The sequence below is a fragment of the Stenella coeruleoalba genome, assembly GCF_951394435.1.
Source record: "Stenella coeruleoalba genome assembly, chromosome: 19".
NCBI classification, from domain to species: domain Eukaryota; kingdom Metazoa; phylum Chordata; class Mammalia; order Artiodactyla; family Delphinidae; genus Stenella; species Stenella coeruleoalba.
In genome coordinates, this window is record NC_137165.1 from 47,669,053 (window position 1) to 47,690,100 (window position 21,048).

Sequence of the window (21,048 nt, forward strand, 5' to 3'; positions counted from 1 at the left end):
GGTCTTATCTGAAGTATTCTGGTCACTACAAACTTTCTGCCTTTTCCCCTCCCCCTCTATTTCTCCTCCCCACCTTCCCCCCAAATACTCATTCTTCTGGAAATTATTATCTTCAACTCTCATTCTCTCACTTGAGTTTATGAACATAAATATCTAAATTGCCCCATTCATACAGCACTCGATCTTTCTTACAACTTTTTTAAAAATTTTTTAATTTTCTAGTTTGTATTTCTTTCTATAGCTGCTATAGTATTTTTTAATTTTTAATAAATTTATTTATTTATTTTTGGCTGCATTGGGTCTTTGTTGCTGCGTGCGGGCTTTCTCTAGTTGCGGTGAGCGGGGGCTACTCTTTGTTGCGGTGCGCAGTCTTCTCATTGCATTGGTTTCTCTTGTTGCAGAGCACGGGCTCTAGGCGCGTGGGCTTCAGTAGTTGTGGCACACAGGCTCAGTAGTTGTGGCTCGAGGGCTCTAGAGCGCAGGCTTCAGTAGTTGTGGCGCACAGGCTTAGTTGCTCCGCAGCATGTGGGATCTTCCCGGACCAGGGCTCGAACCCGTGTGCCCTGCATTGGCAGGCGGATTCTTAACCACTTGCGCCACCAGGGAAGCCCTGGCCTATTTTAAAAGGACATAAAATTTGACTTTAGTGTGACTGAGAGATTATGCATCTCCAAACTCTTGCTGGATCCCAACCCGGTGCAATCAGAAAACACAGTGAAAGTTCTCTGTAGTGGGTTGGTGACCCCCCCACACCAAAAGATATGTCCAAGTCTTCATCCCTAGTACCTATGAATGAGATCTTCTTTAGGAAAAAAGGTCTTTGCAGATGTAATGAAACTAAGGCTCTAGAGACGAGCTCATCCTAGATTAAGAGGGTGGGCCCTAAATCCAATAACAAGTGTCCTGATAAGGGACAGAAAAGAAGACACAGAAAGGAGGCCATGTGAAGTTGGAGGCAGAGGTTGGAGATATGCAGCCACAAACCACAGAACTCCTGGAGCCGCCAGAAGCCAGAAGAGGCAAGAAAGGATTCTTCCCTAGAGCCTCACCGTCACTAAGAACTTCTGTCCTCCAGAACTGTGAAAGAAACCTCTGGGGGTGAGGAGTACGGTTAAATCCCCAATGTTTCTGATCAAATCAGTCTTGGGTGGGGTCCATGCATCCAGGATTTCAAAAGCTCCCCAGGTGATCCACACATACAGCCAAGGTTTAACCACTACCGTAAGGTGCAAATGTCATCTCTGTGCTCCACACGAGGAGCCTGAAGCTCAGAGGCGATTGCTGACTTACCCACAGTTCTCCAGGCCTCAAGCTCAGGTCAACCTGACTCCCAGACCTGGGCTCCCTGCTCCTAGACCATGTGGATTCTCATCTGAAATTCTGGCACAATCTGTCAGAAGGGGCTTCAGTCTCCTCATCTGCAGGATGGTGTTAATACTAATTCCCTTGTGGGACTGTTGCAAGGCTTAACTTGGATAATGTCGGTGAAGTCCCCAGCCCAACACCCAACAGGTGATGCATGATATACAGGAGATATCCCAGGGCTTTAAGAAGCACATGATACTGAAACATCCTTAAGAGATTTCAATTTCCTCAAATCTCAGCTCCTCAGAAGAAAGGCAGCAGGAATATCTTAAGTGCTGCAGGATTATCTTTACTTTATTGTTATCCTGTGGTTGAGTGTAGAGAAAAATAAGTGCCAAAAAATATGGCTGCCCACCATAATGCTGGTGTTCTTGTGTCAGTGAGAGGCAGGGTGGGCATTTCCATTTTCTGGAAGCTGTCACCTGTCAGTGTCCATTAAGTATGGTGGTGGAAGAAATCCCAAGAAAAGGGTTTTTGCTTATTGGACTCTAATGACTAGGTTCTGGGCCAAGGACAAATGATAGTCTTCAATCTTAGAATCAATTCCTTTCCCTCTTTCTCTTATGTTTCAGGAACACTGTTCCAAGTTGACAAAGCAGAGAGCAAAGCAGATTGCCCTACTGTAGGCTGATCCCTTAAAGGAAGGGATTTTACTGATTTCACCAAGGTTCTGGAACCACATAGGGGCACACAAAGGAGCTGGTCCATCCAAGCTGGGAGCTTCCCTGGCAGGTGGACACACTGGGCAGCTATCTCCCCATGTCAGGATGGGCCAGCCTTGAAACCAGATAACTTCGAGCATCTCAGGCGTTATATAAAAGCCTTCCTCCTGAAGAGTTGAGAACGACACAGAGATAAATGCAATCCTTTCCTTCCAGTAATCATCCAAGCTAGGGTGGAGCTTGTTTCCCTAACGGGGAGCCTAGCTGTGTAAGTCTGCTAGAGCTATCATAACAAAGTACCACCCACTTAACAGCCACTTTGTGGTAAACCACCCACAAACTGGGTGGCTTAACAGAAATTTATTGTCTCACGGTTCTGGAGGCTAGAAGTCTCAGATCAAGGTGTCAGTAGAGCAGGTCCCTTCTGGGGCTTGTAAAGGAGAATCTGTTCCATGCCTCTTTGCTAATTCTGGTGGTTTGGTTTGCTGGGAATTCTGGTGTTCCTTGACTTGTAGATGTACACCCCGGTCACATGGCGTCCTCCCCGTGTGTCTTCACATCGTCTTCCTTCTGTGCATGTCTGTCTCTGTCTCTAAATTTCCCCCTTTCGTAAGGACACAGTCATATTGGATTAGAGAGCACTGAACCTCATTTTCATTTGATTACCTCCGTAAAGACCATATTTCCAAGTAAGGTCACACTCTCAGGTACTGGGGGTCAGGACTTCAACATATCTTTTTGTGGGGAACCAGGCCAACCTCTAACACCAAGTCAGAGAGGTTTTCACAAGGGAAGTCTTCTAGATTACCCTGTAACTCTTCCACAGCTTGTTCACCTACTCGGTCAATGCTCTTGCCTTGAGGACTCTGCCCAGCAGCTGGCTAGCTGGGAACGCACCAGGCTGCAAGTTCCTCCAGCTGGGGGGCTTCTAAATTCACCCCCAGTGAGAGCTCTGGCTCTGGATCCTATCGGTGCTCCCCAGGCTTGGCAGATGGCAACTTGGACCCTTGTCATTAAAGCCCATCTTTACGGAGGGAGCTGCACTGGTGCCAGGGCTTCTCCCCGGGGCCAGATGGACCTCGCTGGTCACACTTCCTTCCGTGCGGGCGCATCTTCTTTAGAAGGCTTCCTCTTTCCTCTCCCCGGGGTCAGTCACACCTTCAAATTTCATCCATCTCGCACTTGGACAAAGCAGAACAAAGGTGATGCTAAGGGCTTTGATTAGTGCAGCCCATGTGAAACTGTGTCCCTGGGTTTGTCAGGATCAGTCTCACACCTGGGAGGTGCCAGGAGAAACCCGCAGGAGATCTCAACCTGGCTGGAGCGCAGCTTGCATCTCAGAGGCAATATTATTAGCCAACGTTCACTGAGATATAAAGTCTCCGTGATTAATTACGCTTTCAATTTGAACCACAAAGGACTATAGCCAACAGGGGCGTGCCCTGTTAACTGAAATTAGAAGTCTTTGATAAATGTTAAATGAAAAGGGGCTAAGCAGTAACTGGCTAGGAATTACTATATTATGTAACCATAATGCTCAGCCCTCAAATAGAGATGAACTAACCAATCTGAAAAATATCAGATTTTTTCCTACATTCAGGAACTTTTCCTGATGACTCCAAGGTGGTATTATTCTCATTCCCCTTCAATGAATGGCCGTTTCAACCAGCTAAAATTTAGCCGCAAATTTGGACCAACATTTCTTAAACCTGAATCCTAAAAGGGATACGCATAAAAATTAAAGTGCTTTCAAAGAAGCTAGTCCCAACAGACCACATATTAAAGGATCCCATTCATATGAAGCGTCTAGAACAGGGAAATCTACAGAGATAGGAAGATTAGTGATTGCCTAGGGCTGGGGTGGGATTGAGGATAAAAGACTAGGGGGTGTGATAGCTAACGCATACAGGGTCTCCGGGACTTCCCTGGTGGCGCAGAGGTTAAGAATCCGCCTGCCAATGCAGGGGACACGGGTTTGAGCCCTGGTCCGGGAAGATCCCACATGCCTGTGGAGCAACTAAGCCAGTGCGCCAAAACTACTGAGCCTGCGCTCCAGAGCCCATGAGCCACAACTACTGAGCCCGCTCACTTAGTGCCCGTGATCCGTAACAAGAGAAGCCACTGCAATGAGAAGCCCACGCACCACAACCCTGCTCTCAGCAACTAGAGAAAGCCCGCGCGCAGCAACGGAGACCCAACACAGCCAAAAATAAAAAAAAAAAAAAAAAAAAAAAATTCATACAGGGTTTCTTTACTGGGTTGATGAACATGTTTTAAATTTGACTGTGGTGATGGTTACGCACATCTGTGAAAGTACTAAAATCCACTGAATTCTACACTTTAAGTGGGTGAACTGTATGGTATGTGAGGTAGGTCTCATAAAGGTGTTAAAAAAAAAAAAAGCCAACAGCACTAAGGAGCTTTCATCACAGTGCACTTGAGAACTGGCCAAAAACTTTACTTAAAAGGTCACCTGCTATGCATCAGCTTAAAAAAAAAAAAAAAAAATCCCAAATGCAAATTGTAGCCAGAAGCAGCCAATTCTTGCTTTGTTAGCAGTTAATACCTAAAGTGCTATTTTTAAAGCATTCGCTCTTGGCACTAGCGTGTACTGCAAACACGGAGTGATCTGTTAGTCCTCTGCAAAGCAACTCTTAAAGGAGCTTGACTCAGAAGGTGTGTGTGACATGTAGAAAGGCAGAGAGAAAGGTGGCTGGGCAGGGGGAGTGTTTTGGTGGGTGTTCTGAGCCCTTCTCGGTTCTAATTCAGGGCCGGGAGAACTCAAAACTCTACCTGAAGAAGAGGAAGATTAAAATGGAAAATTTGAGTACAAACCACAAAACCATTGACTAGTCAGCAGCCTCTAGCCCTGAGGGTGACCACTGGTGATGCCTTTTGGGGGGGGCGGGGAGGAGACGAAGGCAAAAGAGAACCCTGAGAGAGGTGGTCAGGAGAAAGTGGAGGATGGAAGGAGGGGGAAGTCGCCACACTAGCTAATGTTCATCAAATGCTTGCTGGGTACCAGAGCCCGGGTCAAGCACTTCAGATATGCTCTCTCATTTAATCTTTGTGGTATAAGAAATATACGTGAGGTGACTCAGGGTGCAGCCCTTAGATAGCCTCACGATGGGGCTGGTTCCCAGAAAGATCAAGGGCTTAGACCGCTGACCTCTGGGGAAGGGAGAAGAGGGAGGCTGGCGATTGAAATATACAAATTCTTGACAGTGAGATCTGGAGAGCTTCCAGGTTGGTGAACACATCACTGTGCTGGGGCGGGGGGGGTGGTGGTGGTGCAGTGGGCATGCCTGGAGAGGACGTGCAACCTTGTACCTCCCTCCCTCATCCTTTGCCCTGTGCATCGTTTCCTTTTGGCTGTTCCTGAATTGCACTCTTTCTAAAAAACTAGTAAATGTTCGTTTGTTAAACATAAGTCAAGTGGTTTCCTGATTTCTGTGAGCCTTCCCAGCAAATTCTCGAACGTGAGGTTGACTTTGTGGGAAGGAGTTAATACTAGTTAATACTGGTTAATGTGGTGGCCCTGGACTTGTGACTGGCATCTGAAGTGGGCGTGGTCTTGTGGGACTGAGTCCTTGAACTTGTGCTATGTGATGCTAAAGCCAGGTAGTGTCAGAACTGAAGTGAATTGTTGACACCGGGTTGGTATCAGAGAATTGGAGAATTTGTGGGTTTCAGGGCAAACACCCTGGAATTCTCCTGACTACAAAACTCTAAAGTAGTACATTATCTTCATTTCGTATAATGTCCAAAGGAACGTCCCCATCCTATTCCCAGACTCACTCTCCACAGCTCCATCTGAGCCCTTGCCATGGGCTCCTTCCACAAGCCTCCTCCTTCAGAAATCTCCAGATGGGCAGCAGGCATCAATCAATCTCTATGTTCCCCTACGAACTCCTGGGGCCACTTTGCAGCCTCGCCCCAGTCTCCCTGGATGGCGGAGCTGCGTGTGGACCTGCAGGTTCCCAGCTCAGCAAATAGTCAGCCTTTTTTTTTTCTTTTGCAGATGCTCCAGTTTCTGTAATTAATTCTCTTGGAATTCTCCCGTCACATGGCTTTGGGGTTAGGCAATAAGTGTACCCCCAATGATTCTGAGAACTCCCCTCCCCCATCTTCAAATACAGACTAGGAATGGAGGGGAGATGGATGATGGGTGCCATGGCGAAAGGGCCAGCTGGGCCGTCTGGGCCAGCCCTGGGGAGTCCCTGGCCTCAGTGATGAGCGGCTGCCCAGGGAATGTGGCGTTGTAACTCCTCTTTGTCCCCAGCTTTGGGCCTGGTTCCCAATTTCAGAGCAACAAGAGGCGGCTCCCTAATATCCTGTTACATGAAGCTACTCTGTTCCTTTTGGCACAGATATGACTATATTTTCAAGATCACCTCTAATCGAAACCAATAAAGTTATTCAAAGACCCACTGGAGAGAACCCCGCCTTATGTTGTGTGACAGTGAGAGGCTAGGCACCAGCATCCTAATAGCCAGGGAGCCAATCTCTTCCCAGAAAGGAGGGCAGTTAGGACCTGGCTCCATTGGCAGACTCTGAGCTGGGACTTCGTGTTGTGGACTGTCCCTGCTCACTCTGATCTTAGCTGTGCTGTTTGGACACAGGCTATGAAGCATTAATAACCGTATCATATATCCATACTGAGGATATACAATTTTGCCCACAGATAGTGTAAGTTTCTGAAATCAAAAGCTGATAACAGGGGCTTCCCTGGTGGCGCAGTGGTTAAGAATCCACCTGCCAATGCAGGGGATATGGATTCGAGACCTGTTCCGGGAAGGTCCCACATGCTGCGCAGCAACTAAGCCTGTGCGCCACAACTACTGAGCCTGCGCTCTAGAGCCTGCGAGCCACAACTACGGAAGCTCATGTGCCACAACTACTGAAGCCTGCGCGCCTAGAGCCCATGCTCCGCAACAAGAGAAGCCACTGCAATGAGAAGCCCTCGCATCGCAAAGAAGAGTAGCTCCCCCCCCTCGCGGCAACTAGAGAAAGCCCGTGTGCAGCAACGAAGACCCAATGCAGCCAATCCATCAATCCATCAATCAATTAAAAAAATTTTTTTTAAAAAGCTGATAACAGACTAAGAAATATTCTCGATGAGTTGCAACATGGCAACAGTGATCAGCACTGGATTAACTGTCCCTGAATCTAGTTTGCCCCTCATGTATGGTATTGTTTTGGGAAACTTGGACCTCCAACTTGTTGAACAGAAACTGGGACAGAGATAGTCAATAAGCCAATCACTCTGTATTTGAAGGCAATAAAGGATTTCCATTTTTAAAGCTGGAATAGATTTCAAACTGATCTTAGCTTTAGAACTCATTTTGTTTTCCCAGATGTAATTATTATTTGGAATCCCAACATATAAAGAAGGTAAAAATGATGAGTGGATTCCTTGGACTGTTTCAATCTTCATTGTTTGACACAATATATGTCACTGTTTACTGGGCTCAGAAGCACCTCTGTGGGGCCCGAGGTTCTGTGGAGCAGAACTGAGTGGGGGACCAAAAAAGCTTTGCAATGAGACACGCGTGGGTTTGAATTTCTGCTCCAGCGACTACTACCTGTGTGAACCTGGGCAAGTTATTTAACTCCAAGACTGCTGAGGGGATGATAAAAATGAGAAAAGGAATGTTTCCTAAACTGGTGTCTGTGGGTGTATTCTTTGGGGGCTATGACTTTTATTTTTTCTTTAACGGGTTCCTGTATTACTCTGCTGTGGGATGGCCACGTTTTGTTTTTTCCAGACCAGGTTTGTTTTGGCCAATCCACTATTTTCTAGAATGTTCACAAGGAGGAAAACTTTCCTAAAAGATGGGGAGTCGACTTCCATCAGATCATTAAACCTAAGGAGGGTAACCAAGGGACTGGAAAGGCCCTTCCTCTTACTTACTCTGTCTTTCCCTAAGATCCTCCATTCATATGGTCAGTGAGACTCCGGGTTAACGAATTACATTTTAGGAGGAAACAAATTTCCTAGAGTGCTTTATAAAGACAGACAACAGTGTTTGTAACTTCAGCTTTGCCTGAAGGGGCCAGCTTGGTGGGGGAGGAGAAGCACAATCTTTGGGGTTTGAATCAAGTCTTCCTGAAACGTCAGCAAGCTACTTAAGACTCTCTGAGCCTCAGTTTCCCTATCTATAAAATGGAAACAATATCTATTCTACTGAATGGTTAGCATTAAATGATATAACTGAATAAAATAACTTAGCAATGACCTTTCTTTTTCTCAAAAGTTAGTTCCTGTCCCTCTAAAGTCAGGTTTAGCAATTCTGTGAGAAATCTGTTGAAACGTATAAGGCCCAAGTTAATGAGCTGATAATTCTATGTCTTTCTTTGGGTCCCTTAACAATTAAAAAAAAGATGAAGACAAGCTACTAAATAGCACCTATTCTTTCCTGGATATTTTTGGAGCAGAAGCTGAACAGTTGTACTTGGAGTCTGAAACAATGGAAGTGGAGGAGAGAATCACTAGGTCAGGTCTTATTTCTCAAGAGAAAAAAATATCACTTCCATCATCCCAGAGTCACAGCCCTAGATTCTTAGAGCTAGTTGGGAAAGGGCTTGGGCAAGATCTAGCCAGAGGATCTGACGGACACTGATTACGGTCTTCAATGAAAGAAAATAAATTTGGATGAGGGTCGATCCTAAGCCAGCCCCCAACTCAGCAGCAACTTAGGAGAAAACTGCACAAATGTATATTATAAAAATACTGTTGGTTGGCAAGGAAGGCATTGAGTATGACTCTACAGATGACAGATGGTATCAGATTCTCAACAGATGGAATGAAAATCAAAGGTATTGACCCCTCCCTCGGTAGGGGATTGGGCAGTCTTCCAGGCTTACATTGCTGTTTCCTTTCGCCTCTACAAAATTAAGTAACAATAAAATGGTTTTAGAATGTGAACACTGTAAATCGACCTTGCTTAGGCAGAGCTTCCCTACCTTGAATGGATAAACAGGTGTGACAAGGTCCGGGTCCCCTTTGCCCCTGGGTGAGCAGACTGGGCCTCCTGACCCTGGGGGGTGGTCCTCTGTGACCAGGAGCTCCCTGACATGCCAATCAAAACCGATCATTTTCTATGTGCATATCATGGCATGAAAAATGTTGGGAAGCTCTCCTCTGAGGTTTTCCCCCAAACGTGATGCATTCATACACAGATCCTTGGGTCCCACCTTACTGCATCTGGTTTGGTAGGTCCAGAGAGGGTCCCAGGCATCTGCACTTTTTTAAGCTCCTAAGGTGATTCTAATCTGATTTGGGAACTCTGCTCTAAGGGACAGGAAGTCCTGGTGTTTTAATAAGGCAAAAAATAGCAGGGGCTGATGTAGGTGGCAAGCTGTGGATTTAATGCCTGTTTTCTTGAACGTACAGATGGAGGTTCTCCATGAGATGGGACTGAAGAAGAGCTTGGTTATATCTGTTCACTTCTGGCTGAAAGCCTTTCCTTTGGATCCCGCTTCCTTCTTTTAAAGTCTTAACTATTATTCTTCTAAAATACACCTGGTAAAAGGCTTGTGGTAGACAGCTGATAAAATGCCCAAACTGCCTTGGGTAGCATCCTGGGACTCCAGTGCTACAGACTGCCCCAGGTTGGCACAACAAACAGTAAATGCAACCTCTAAGGTTTCTTAGGGGTGAAGTATAAGAGGCACATGCCAGTCTGAATTCAGGTTAAACAATAACAGAAGCAATACGAACACATTTTTTAAAAGGTCTCAGCAGTACAAATGGCTCCATTTTCTGAAGGATCTTGCTGTACCTGCAGCAAATTCTGTCATCTTGTGGACTGGAGTGATTGAAACCAACCCTGTGCTTCTCTTCTGCATTCATGCCAACAAGTAAAAAGCAATATGCAAACAAACTCCCAGAGCCCCACTCATGGCAGCCACTTTCCAAAGACACTTGGGGGACTTCCCTGGCTTTGCCTTCCAATGCAGGGGATGCAGGTTCGATCCCTGGTCGGGGAGCTAAGATCCCACATGTCTCGTGGCCAAAAAACCAAAACATAAAAAACAGAAGCAATATTGTAACAAATTCAATAAAGACTTAAAAAAAATGGTCCACATCAAAAAAAAAAAATCTTAAGAAACAAAGACACTTGGTTTCTACTGAGCAACCATCCCAGCGACACATCTGCAGATCTCAATGCCAGTGTCAAAGCAGGGAGAAGGGAACATTTATTAAATGCTAACTGTGTGCCAGTACTGTGCATTTTAATGCTTTGCCTTTCATCACATCGTCTCATTGCATCTCATCTCATCTCTCCATATCCATCCACTCATTTGAACGGAGGAAGAGATTCAAGATGGTGAATCATCATTGGTGCTGATGAAGTGCAATGGCTGTGATCACCTGGGAGGCCTCCCAAAGCCTGAGCCCCTTAGTACATTAGGGTTGAGCTCCATCTACTCAAGGAAAGCATGGGCTGGGAATCCCCATCCGTGAGTTCTAGAGGTTATCTTTCGCACAGATCCCTCTTCAATAAGCCCAATTGTTTCTCCCTTCAATGGATGTTTTGCTTGGTTGAATCCTCCCTTTTGGGACATGGGGCCATTTCCCCAAAGGCTCTTTCTATTGACTCAATGACCCAGCACCACAATCAGCAACTCCACTCCTGGCAGAGACTTAGAATCTCTGGTTTTGATCTGATATTTAGGAATTCATTTGCCTCAGTTTTGTTTGATTCACATGGTTTGGCATTTCACTACCCAATCCAATTGGTAAGATTTGGAACTGCTATTCTGGGCACCGAGCTCTGGGGAACCTCATTCATGAAAACTATTGCAGCAGTTTAAGTTGGTTATTTTTCCCCTTGAAAAATTAAAAAAACAAAAATCCTTTCTCTAGGGTGGAGTTGGGCACTAACGTTTTCCTAGTACTCCCAATAAAAATTGGCTTTGCTCACACATTGCAGTAGCTCCACGTGATTAGGCCAAAAGAACAGTAGTGGTTTTAAACACCAGCACTAGGCGTGGTATTTCAGTAAGACTTGGGGACCCAGCTTTATTTTACTTGGAAGAAATGAGAACTGAAAGAGAGTACCTATTTGTTATTGGTCTAAAAATGACGCAGCCAGGGTTGTTGAAGACTGGACTACTGTTTAGTGTCCTGTTACTTCCAAAAGTTTCTTTTCATTAACAAAGTTTTATTGCTGCCAATATGGCTGAAGGTGATTTGTTCACGAAAAGAGGTAGCAGAAGAAGGAGACAAGTAAGTTGATGAGTTACAGGGTTCTAAACCTCTTGGTGTCCAGCGGTCTGCCCTCACCACCGCCCCCCCCCCCCCCGCCCCCTGAGAAAGTCAGTTTCTCTGGTGTGGTCACAAATTGAGACGCCTTGCAAGGTGGCTGGTGACCCTGCTTTGAAAGTTCTCAGCTACTTGCAGAATAAAAGACAAATTCCTTGGCTTGACATTGCAGGCTCTTCTTTTCTGCCCCGGTTACTCACTGACCCTTGAACGTGCAGCGGAATTCCCTACCTTTTCACCGCCTTTGCTCTCACTCAGTACACTGCCTTTCCAATCTCACTTCTTCAAAATTCAGAGTGTTCCCACACAAGTGTGGATCAGAGAGTCATTTAATATAGCTTTGGAGTGGGGGGCAATTTGGCTATATCTAAAAAGATTTAAACCCACATGCCCACTGACACAACAATTTCACTTTTAGAACTTATTCTACAGAAATATTAAAACTATGCCAAAAAAATATATAGCATGAGGGTGTTGCCTGAAGTACTATAATAGCAAAAGAATGGAAACACTCTAAACGTCCACCAAATGGAGAATGGCATAATCATACACGGGCACATCATACAGTCATTACGAAGTCTGCTAGAGAGACGTGTCCTGCCCCAGAAAGACGGCAAGCTTATATCGTTATTGAGAAAATGCATGTTGCAAAGTTGCATCGTGTGAGCTCATTTTTATAAAATAATGTCATGTATGCGTTATGTTTAATTATAAGCCCCATAAACACCAACTTTAACAACGCCTAACTTGGGACTTCCCTGGTGGTGCAGTGGTTAAGAATCCGCCTGCTGGGCTTCCCTGGTGGCACAGTGGTTGAGAGTCCGCCTGCCGATGCAGGGGACACGGGTTCGTGCCCTGGTCCGGGAAGATCTCACATGCCACAGAGCAACTAAACCCATGCGCCACAACTACTGAGCCCGCGAGCCACAGCTACTGAGCCCGCGAGCCACAACTACTGAAGCCCACGCGCCTAGAGCCCATGCTCCTCAACAAAGAGAAGCCACCGCAATGAGAAGCCCGTGCACCACAAAGAAAAGTAGCCCCCCACTCACCGCAACTAGAGAAAGCCCGTGTGCAGCAATGAAGACCCGATGCAGCCAAGAAAAAAAAAGTTCTTCTTCCAATGGCTTTCCTTCTCATCTATTGCTCCGGCCACTTCCAGAGGCCACCACGTGCTTCCCTCTCTAATAGCACTGGCCTCATGGAGACCCTGTGAAGGGAGAGGCGCAGGGCCCTGCGATGCAGCAGCTACTGGAGACCCTTCCACTGACTATCTCCTTGCAGGCTTTCTGTGCCAGCTTTGGAGGCTATCACTGGGGAGCACTTTGGTGGTGGAGGCTTCGCCCCACACCAGTGGGCGCAGACAGTTCTTATTATCCCAGAGGTGCCCAGCGCCGCCAAATTGGAACCCATCACCAAACAGCTGCGTTATTCTCAGAAAGAAGCAGATGGACGGAGGGAAAAGGGAAAAAAAATGACAATAACAGCACAACAACAAACTGAACTCCACAGTGGACCCTAGCAGGAGGCAGCTGTGTTAAATCTGGCCATTTGGAGATAACTGAAAATTTTTTTTTTTTGATAATTGAAAAATTTGACCACCCTCAACCATCAAGATATAGACCAACATGAAAATATTCTTAATTTGAGGGAACAGAGTGGTTTGGATGAAGCACTTTGTACTGAAGGGTACAGCTGAGTATGACAATATTTACTCATTTCATCTCTCTGTTCCCTTTCTGGGGCCTGTTGTACTTAGCAAACAGCATTTAATCTCTTACCCTTGACAGTTACTGGAAAAGTTAGATGTATCTCTTTGTTCGCTTCTCTCTCCCTTAAGAGAGAATTCAGCAGATATTTAGATCGGGTGTGACCAATGAACTGGCTTGTAAGGATTCCTTAGTTCAGGAAAACTCTATAATCCAGGGGGCCTGGAGGCTGAGTTCCAAAAGAGTCCCCTCGTCACCCAACTCAAAGGGAAAGCTCTAAATCAAATCCTGCCTAAAAACTTGCCTGGTACTCTCCTACCTTCAAGCATACCACTTCAGGGGTACTTGCTTCTGAGACAGTCTCACATTCTCCTTCATTGCTACCCGAGTTCAAAACGTTGTAAATTTCCCTGATTTCTCCATTAGAATTATTATGCTTTATTTAACACTGGTAAAATGGAGACCTCTTTTACATCTTGCAAAATGAAGAGAAAGAGGAATTTCCTTTTTTTCTTAAAAAAAAAACAAAGGATCCAGTTCAAAGGGTAGTGGAGACTAGACACGATTATGGCCTTTGTAGCCCCAGTGCCTAGCACAGAGCCTGGTACACAGTAAGCACTTAATAAATGCAAACGAAAGAAATTAATGAGTCTTGCTTCTAATAGGTTTTCCTGCATTTCCTGTCCTTGGATTGGCCTACAGCAGAGTTTCTCGACTTTGCCGCAGTTGGCATTTCGGGCTGGGTAATTCTCTGCTGTGGGGCTGTCCTGGGCATCGCAGGATGTTTATAGCAGCATTCCTGGTCTCTGCGTACTAGATGCCGTAGCAAACAACCCCTTGCCAGTGGTGACAATCGAAAATACCTCCAGATGTTGCCAGATGACCCCTGGGGAGCAAAACTGGCCTTAGTTGGAAACCACTGGTCTATAAACTCCCCTTTGCTTTACATAAATCAATGAAGATTTTTAAAAAACAAAGCACAACACATCCTCTACTTCTAAACTTCCTCTCCCAGAAAATGACATTTCTTTTTTCTTTTTCCCCCTTTCTACTCAAGGCTGAACATTTAGAAACTGCGTATGACTCCACATTCGTGTCTCTGGGGGGGAGCTGCGGGGACAGACCCCTGGAAGGCCACTAGAGATGCCACTTTTTCTGGTCCCTCTTGATCTTGTAATGGAAGCTGAACCTTAAAAACGACTGCAGTGAATCCAGGAGGAAGAGCACTGGACTTGGGCCAACACCAAAGGCCTCTGAGTTAGAGCTCCCTAAGCCTGACTTTTGGAGACTGTCCAGGCTGGACCAGTCCTGGAGGCTGGGTGTTGAGATTTGTTCCTGCATCGCAAATGGCCAACTCAGCTTTGCAGGTGTGGGCTCACTGCCCGTGTCCTCTGAGGGCATGCTACAACTGATCGGCCTGAGTTCCTCCTTCCTGGGTTGGGATTTTCACCTTGAAATTCTGGCAGAGCATCAGAGGGATGGGCACCTTGGCAGAAGAAAGAACGCACGTATCGACCACATAACAAGTACAACCTGCTCAGACACTGGCTTCTCTTCGTCTTTGCTGCTTGGGTGGTGCTGATGTGACTTGATGCAAAGAGCTTCATGATTCTAATGGGGGCAGGGCCTTGGTGGGGCCCTGTGGAGGTGCACCTGGAGGTGCTCTCTGGGCCCGAGAAATCACACTGTTTTCTTTTTTTTTAAACAATACAGTGCTGCCCTGTGGAGTCCTGCCACAGATAGGAGAGAAAAACTTGAGATTAAGAGGTTCTTGGGAGCTGCAGCTTAGGCCCCTGATGTGGCTGGGAAACAACGGCACCACAAAATGAGAATAAAGAGAGCGCTGGGCTGAGCTACCGGCCGATGCTGAGTCTCCGGAGTCCTTCTGAAACTCTGCTTAGTGGGGGCCCTTGTGCCACCAGGCAGAGGGCACCCAGCGGAAAACTTCCAGCTCTGGTCACCTTAGTGAGAGAGGCATTCTTGCCTCATGTGGTTCGGAGGTTTCCAGGGACAAATGGAAAAAGAAAAGAAATTACTTCAATCCCCTGCTTCGGCCTGGATGGAGGGGTGTGTGTGCGTGCGTGCGTGCGTGCGTGCGTGTGTGTGTGTGTGTGTGTGTGTGTGACGGGAGCTGAGTGGTGACCCAGATAACCCTGGTCTGAATGCATAAGCCTCAAAGTCTCAGAATAGACTGAGCCCACCAGCATTTCAGCTTTCTCTGCAGAAAATGCGTTCCTATTTACGACGCTGACATAGAAAAAATATATATATATAAGGAACTCTGCTTCACTACTGTTAGCTTAATGGCCACAAATGCATTTTCATTGATAGCGCCCGCTCCGAAATTGTCACTGCTAGAAGGAAAAAATAAAGCCCGTGGCTTTCACTCATTCATTCAACAACCGTTTTGTGAGTGGCTGCTATGTGCTGGTTCTGTCCTAGCTGCTGGGGAATGGTGATGAAGACGACAACCCTTGTCTTCGTGAAGCTCAGGGTATAACTGTGAGCTAGCACGAGCCAGCATGATCTAGAAGCCACAGACCAGAATCCTTGCTGCCAGTGGGTAGGGAGTGGGGTGCCCAGGAGAGTCCAAAGAGGAGAAGTCACATTTGAGCTGAACTCTAAAGAGTAATGACTAGAAGCTTCCAAATTGAGAGGAACAGAGGTGGGGAGGGCTGGAGGGGAGAAGGCAGAGGATCATGCTAAGGGGACCAGGCTTTTAAGCAGAAAATGACAAGGTCAGATTTCATTTTAGAAGGAAATTCTTGTGGCAGGGAGGAGGATGTTAATTATTTACAGTGTGCAGAGGAGAAATGTATTTGGAAGTGGTTTGCCTTCTGAATCGGTTGTTTCCCTTATTCTCTGTCCCTGGCTACTGACACACAACCTAAACAGCCTAGGACACTCACTTCTCTCCCTTCTGGTAGGCTCACACTGCAGTGTGGATTCTGGAAGTCCAATGATGGTGGGTTTAGGTCATAAGGGAGTCCCACGGAACATACTTTTCCTATTATTTTATTGCAGGCTCCCAAGTCTGCCTTTTCCTCTGTGGTCTAATTGCCAGGGCGAGTGAGAAAAAATTCTACCTGTAATGTAGGCTGGCGATCGTTTGGGAAGCAGGGCTTGACAGAGTGTGCAGGGCTGAGCCCTCTGGGGCCCCCTTCCTCCACATCCATTAAGTAAGACTCCAGGACAGGCAGGGGTGGCTCTGAGTGTGAGAGCTGAGTCCAGACCTCCATTCATCTCCAACGACCTTTACTTTCAGGGCAGGATTTCCCAGCCTTGGCATACTGACATTTGAGGGTCCATCACTCTTGTTGTGGGGGGCTGTCCTGTTCATTATAGGATGTGGTTAGTGGCTGGTAGCACTCCCAAGTTGTGACAACCAAAAATGTCTCCAGGGACTTCCCTGTTGGTCCAGTGGTAAAGAATCCACCTTACAATGCCGGGGTCGATCCCTGGTCAGGGAACTAAGATCCTACATGCCGCGGGGCAACTAAGCCCGAGCGCCACAACTACTGAGCTCTACGCCTCAACTAGAGAGCCTGCATGCCACAAACTACAGAGCCCAGGTGCTCTGGAACCCGTGCACCACAAGTACAGAGCCCTCACGCCCTGGAGCCTGTGCACCACAACTAGAGAGGAGCCCACACGCCACAACAAAAGATCCTGCGTGCCTCAATGAAGATCCCGCGTGCCACAACTAAGATCTGACACAGCCAAAAATAAATAAATAAATAAATAAAAATCTTAAAAAAAAATGTCTCCAGACATTGTAAGCATCCTTGTGGGGCAAGATCGCCCCCAGTGGAAAACCACTGCTCTTAGAGACAGTTTTCCATTCTCATCTTATTTGCTCTCTCACCAGCATTAAGCATAACCAATCCCTCTCCTCTCTTGAAACTTGCATTCCTTGGTGCTCTCTCCTTGTTTTCCTTCTAATTCTCTGGCCAATTCTTTGTAGATCCCTGGGGCCTCCTCATCCTCTTCCTGATCTCCAAATATTGCTGTCCTAAATTTAATGCTCGGACCCGAACCCCTTTCCCATTATACTGTACGCTTGCTCACTCTCATCCATCCTCAGGACTTTAAATTCTTCTATTTCCCAAATACTCTCCAATTTGTCTCCAGCCCAGATCTCTCATTTAAGCTCCAGACCCACTTCTATTTGTTCTAGATGTCTCACTGTCATCACAAAATCCATCCATCTTTCTCCAAAATCCACTCCTCTTCTCACCCCCATCTATCTGTTGCCCAAGCTGTAAACCTTAAGGTCACCCTGACTCTTCCTCTTCTCTCACCTTCACACCCAGTCCACGACCAATCCCTGTCAAGTCTCTCTTTAAAATATACCTCCAAGCCATCTGCTCCCAGCCCTCCACTTCAAGTTGCCATATAACTTCAATAATCAACAAGGTAGACAACTCCGATGACCTCAGTGGTTTCCTGACTTCCACTCTGCTCCCGGCCGGTCCCTTCTCCATCCAGAGCAATCTTTTAAAAGCACAAATCGGATCATATGATGTCCCAGCTTTAATTTCTTCGAAGGCATCCTACTGCATGTAAATAAAATCTAAGCGTCTTAACATGATCCCACCCTCTTTCCCAACCTCCCTTTGTGCCATTCTTCCTTCTGTTTCTGCTGCTGCAACCACACTGGCCTTCTTTTGTTTCCTTATAGGTAACACCTTGGGACTCCCATGCATGCTGTCACCTCCCCCTGGAGCACTGTCCCCCAGCTCTTTTCATCCTGCGGGTCCCAGCAGGCCATTTCTCCCTGAGCATCATTCCTGATCCCATCCTCTTAAATTCAGTTTCCCTATCGTGGTCTCTCCCTGCAAGCTTCCTTATGGCACCTGTGACTTTTACTCCATATGTGCTCATGTAGTTATTTCTTTGTTGTTTGGCTCCCCTGCTAGACACCCTCAGTGTCTCTTCTGTTCATTGCCACGTCCCCATCTAAATATTGTCTGTGACACTCAGTGAGTACTCAGTACATATTTACTGGATGAATGACTATTCCCCTCTCATTTCCTTGGTCAAACTGCATCTAGAAAAGAATATTTTATGACCCAGGAAAATGAATGACTGTGAAACATGAAAAAATGGTCCTTGAACATCTGTGTCAATGAGAAAAAGCTTTCCAGTGGTGGTTCTTGGGAGCACAATGCACAGGGAGATGAGTCAGGTACACGATGACTAGAAATGAGACGTGTTGATTTTGTCATTAGTGTTCCATATCTGTCCTAAGACTTTCCTCCGAATCAGAAGGGAACTCCCTGAGTGCCAGGCAGGACCACACCAAAGCTATCTAAGAGGAAGAGCTGAAATCAGTTCAGAGTTTTCTGGCAACGCTGCCTTTCTAGAAGGCTTGAGCTACCAAAGAGGCCAGGACGTCCAGGTAAGACAGCAGCCCCCCAGGCCCAAGGAGCCACAGAAGCGACGGGGCAACAGCTTCACCCAATGCACTGCATGATGCTTTGCACATCACTGAAGCCCCATAAGTACTGGTGGCCTTGAGATGAAACCACAGAAGTACCTCCTCTAAGACAAGGGGAGGCCAAGCTTCTCCTCTTGAGCAGGTCCACAGTTATACAGAGAGCATTTCATTTTGTTCTTCTGAAAATTCACAAGTGTGGTTGGCTGCAGAATGTAATGTAAATGGATGACGTTCAAAAGCTCATCCTTGAGTCCCACCAAGAGTAATTCACATCAGCCTCTCCCCGACTTTAAAGAGACAGCAGCTGCAGAGCCCATGCCTGCAATTAAGCAGCTAAGCATTTGCTAACATTGGGTTAGACTCTGATATCCAAACGAATCCCAAAAGGTGGAAGCAAAAAAAATCTGAACTACATTGGGATCCCAGTGTGTGTCACGGTAGAATTCATTTTTACCGGGTTTATTTATTATGTCTTAAATCAGCCCTAACCAAGCTGAGGGAAGAGTTTCAAGGTCCATGTGTTACAGCTCAAGGACGAGACTGGGGCCCCAACTCCAAACATATTGTGATTGGCTGAATGTTGCTAAACAACAAAAATAGCCCAGCATCTGTTGTCATTGCAGGGCTGGGACGTTATTTCCAAGGGGGTCACCCAAGTTCCGTCAGCAGCCATTAATAAAATACTAACAGGATACAAATGGGGACTTGCACTAACAGTAAAATAGCAAGTTCGCACTGAAGCACACAATGGATTCTGGTAGGTGGGAGTCATACAGACACATATTCTCTTAAATTTATTCTTAGTCAAGATGAAAAAAAGAGAGGGCTGCATGAAGGCACTTCTGGTTTTGAGAGAAAGGTTCTGTGCAGAGATGAGCTGTCCAAGTTTCAATATGCACTCAGGGAGGATTGATGGAGCATTTTCTTTGTGTTAGACCCCAAAGGTACAAATAAAACACAGCTCCTGCAGAGCGGGGGAGACAGGCTGGGCCCAGGCCTGGCCAAACAGGAAGCCAGAGGTGGCTGCTGCATTTTATAGGCCAGTTATCGTTGGGTGGTTCAGCCTTGTGAGTATTTTGCTGCCCAGATTGATGGCAGAGCTGGGGAGATAGGAGACTACATTGAAATTGAGTGGCAGCCGGGGTTAACCACGGGCCCCAAGCAGTAGGGACTTCATTTTGAGACCCGCAGTAAAGAGTCCAGCAAGATGTGAAAGCAAATTGAATCAACACAAAGACAGATGGAAGTGTCCCAGGTCAGTGTGGACTTAATAAATGTTTGTTGAATGAATGATTGAATGACTCTCTTCCACATGTCACCCCATCTATTGCTCACCTCAGATTCTTTGTAGTAACGTTCTGGAATTTCATCGCAGGCAATATCGATAAAGCACACTTCTCTCTCCAGATCTTTGGCTTCATTGTCAAAAATCTGAAAGAGCACAGCAACAGTATCAAAGGTTAGTGACAGTGGGTGAGATCCTCAAGGTGCCTGCAAGTTGGCCCAACGGTGCCTGAGGCGGAATAACTCCCCACAGAGCATCTTCACATGGCTCGGTGCCCCCGGGGAGAGCTCTACGCTGCCCCCGAATGTGCAAGAATCACGAAAAGGTTTTATTCATCGCTTACATTTTGTCACATCAGAGGCAGGTGTAGCATCAATCACCACTTGGTTAGGGGAAGAAGAAAAACAGGCTGTTTTTAGTAGTTCAAGAGTGAAGACATAAATCTCTTCCAAAAGTTTCTTCCAAAAAGGAAGTCTGCTGATTTTTGGCAGTTAATCTAAACAGGGGGAGGGAAGAGGCTAAAAAGGTTCTGGGTAGATAGGAGACAAAAAGCAGTAATACAGCCTGAGATTTAGAGAAGAAAAATGTGGGGTTTTTTTTTTCATTACAATGTTTACATATATTTAATATCAGAAATAACACACACTCATTGAAGAAAATACAGATAAACGAAAAAGAAGAAAATAAAGATTGTCCATAATCCCATTACCCACTGCCTTATTCTTGTTCATTTAAGAGCATGATTTCCTTGGTACACACAGTGGTAAGAAGGTGGAGCTTGAAAAAGTACTGAGATGGCTTCCTGCCAAGCTACGCTTGATTCCACTGGCCCAGAATGTCCAACACTTGCAAAGAAATATGTAAGACAGTGTTTCCCTGGTGGCGCAGTGGTTGAGAGTCTGCCTGCTGATGCAGGGGACGCGGGTTTGTGCCCCGGTCCGGGAAGATCCCACATGCTGCGGAGTGGCTGGGCCCGTGAGCCATGGCCGCTGAGCCTGCGCGTCCGGAGCCTGTGCTCTGCAATGGGAGAGGCCACAACAGTGAGAGGCCCGCGTACCGCAAAAAAAAAAAAAAAAAAAAAAAAAAAAGAAATATGTCAGACAGCCACATATATAGATGTACACTCTAGTGGAAAGATTAAGTTCCTCTACTTTTTCCCATTGCCACTTTTTCTGATCTAAAGGGATACACTTCTGAAGGATAGTAAACAGATTAAGTTTGCAAATCACTTGATCCTTGGAGAAAGTCTTAACTGTAGCCCTACCTCTCTGTTTAGCTAATTCCTACAAGGGAATCATCCACTAACACTAGTTAAA

At 46.2% G+C, this 21,048-nt stretch overlaps 1 protein-coding gene across 6 annotated transcripts in view; it reads right to left on the reverse strand.

Moving 5' to 3' along the window:
• PITPNC1 (phosphatidylinositol transfer protein cytoplasmic 1) overlaps window positions 1–21,048 on the reverse strand; it is a 256,232-nt gene that overhangs the window by 25,293 nt on the left and 209,891 nt on the right. For all 6 annotated transcript variants that reach the window (XM_079904442.1, XM_079904446.1, XM_079904443.1 and 3 more), the window contains one exon: window positions 19,783–19,878. In XM_079904442.1, the coding sequence (XP_079760568.1) occupies window positions 19,783–19,878 (96 nt within the window). The remainder of the gene's footprint in view (window positions 1–19,782; window positions 19,879–21,048) is intronic.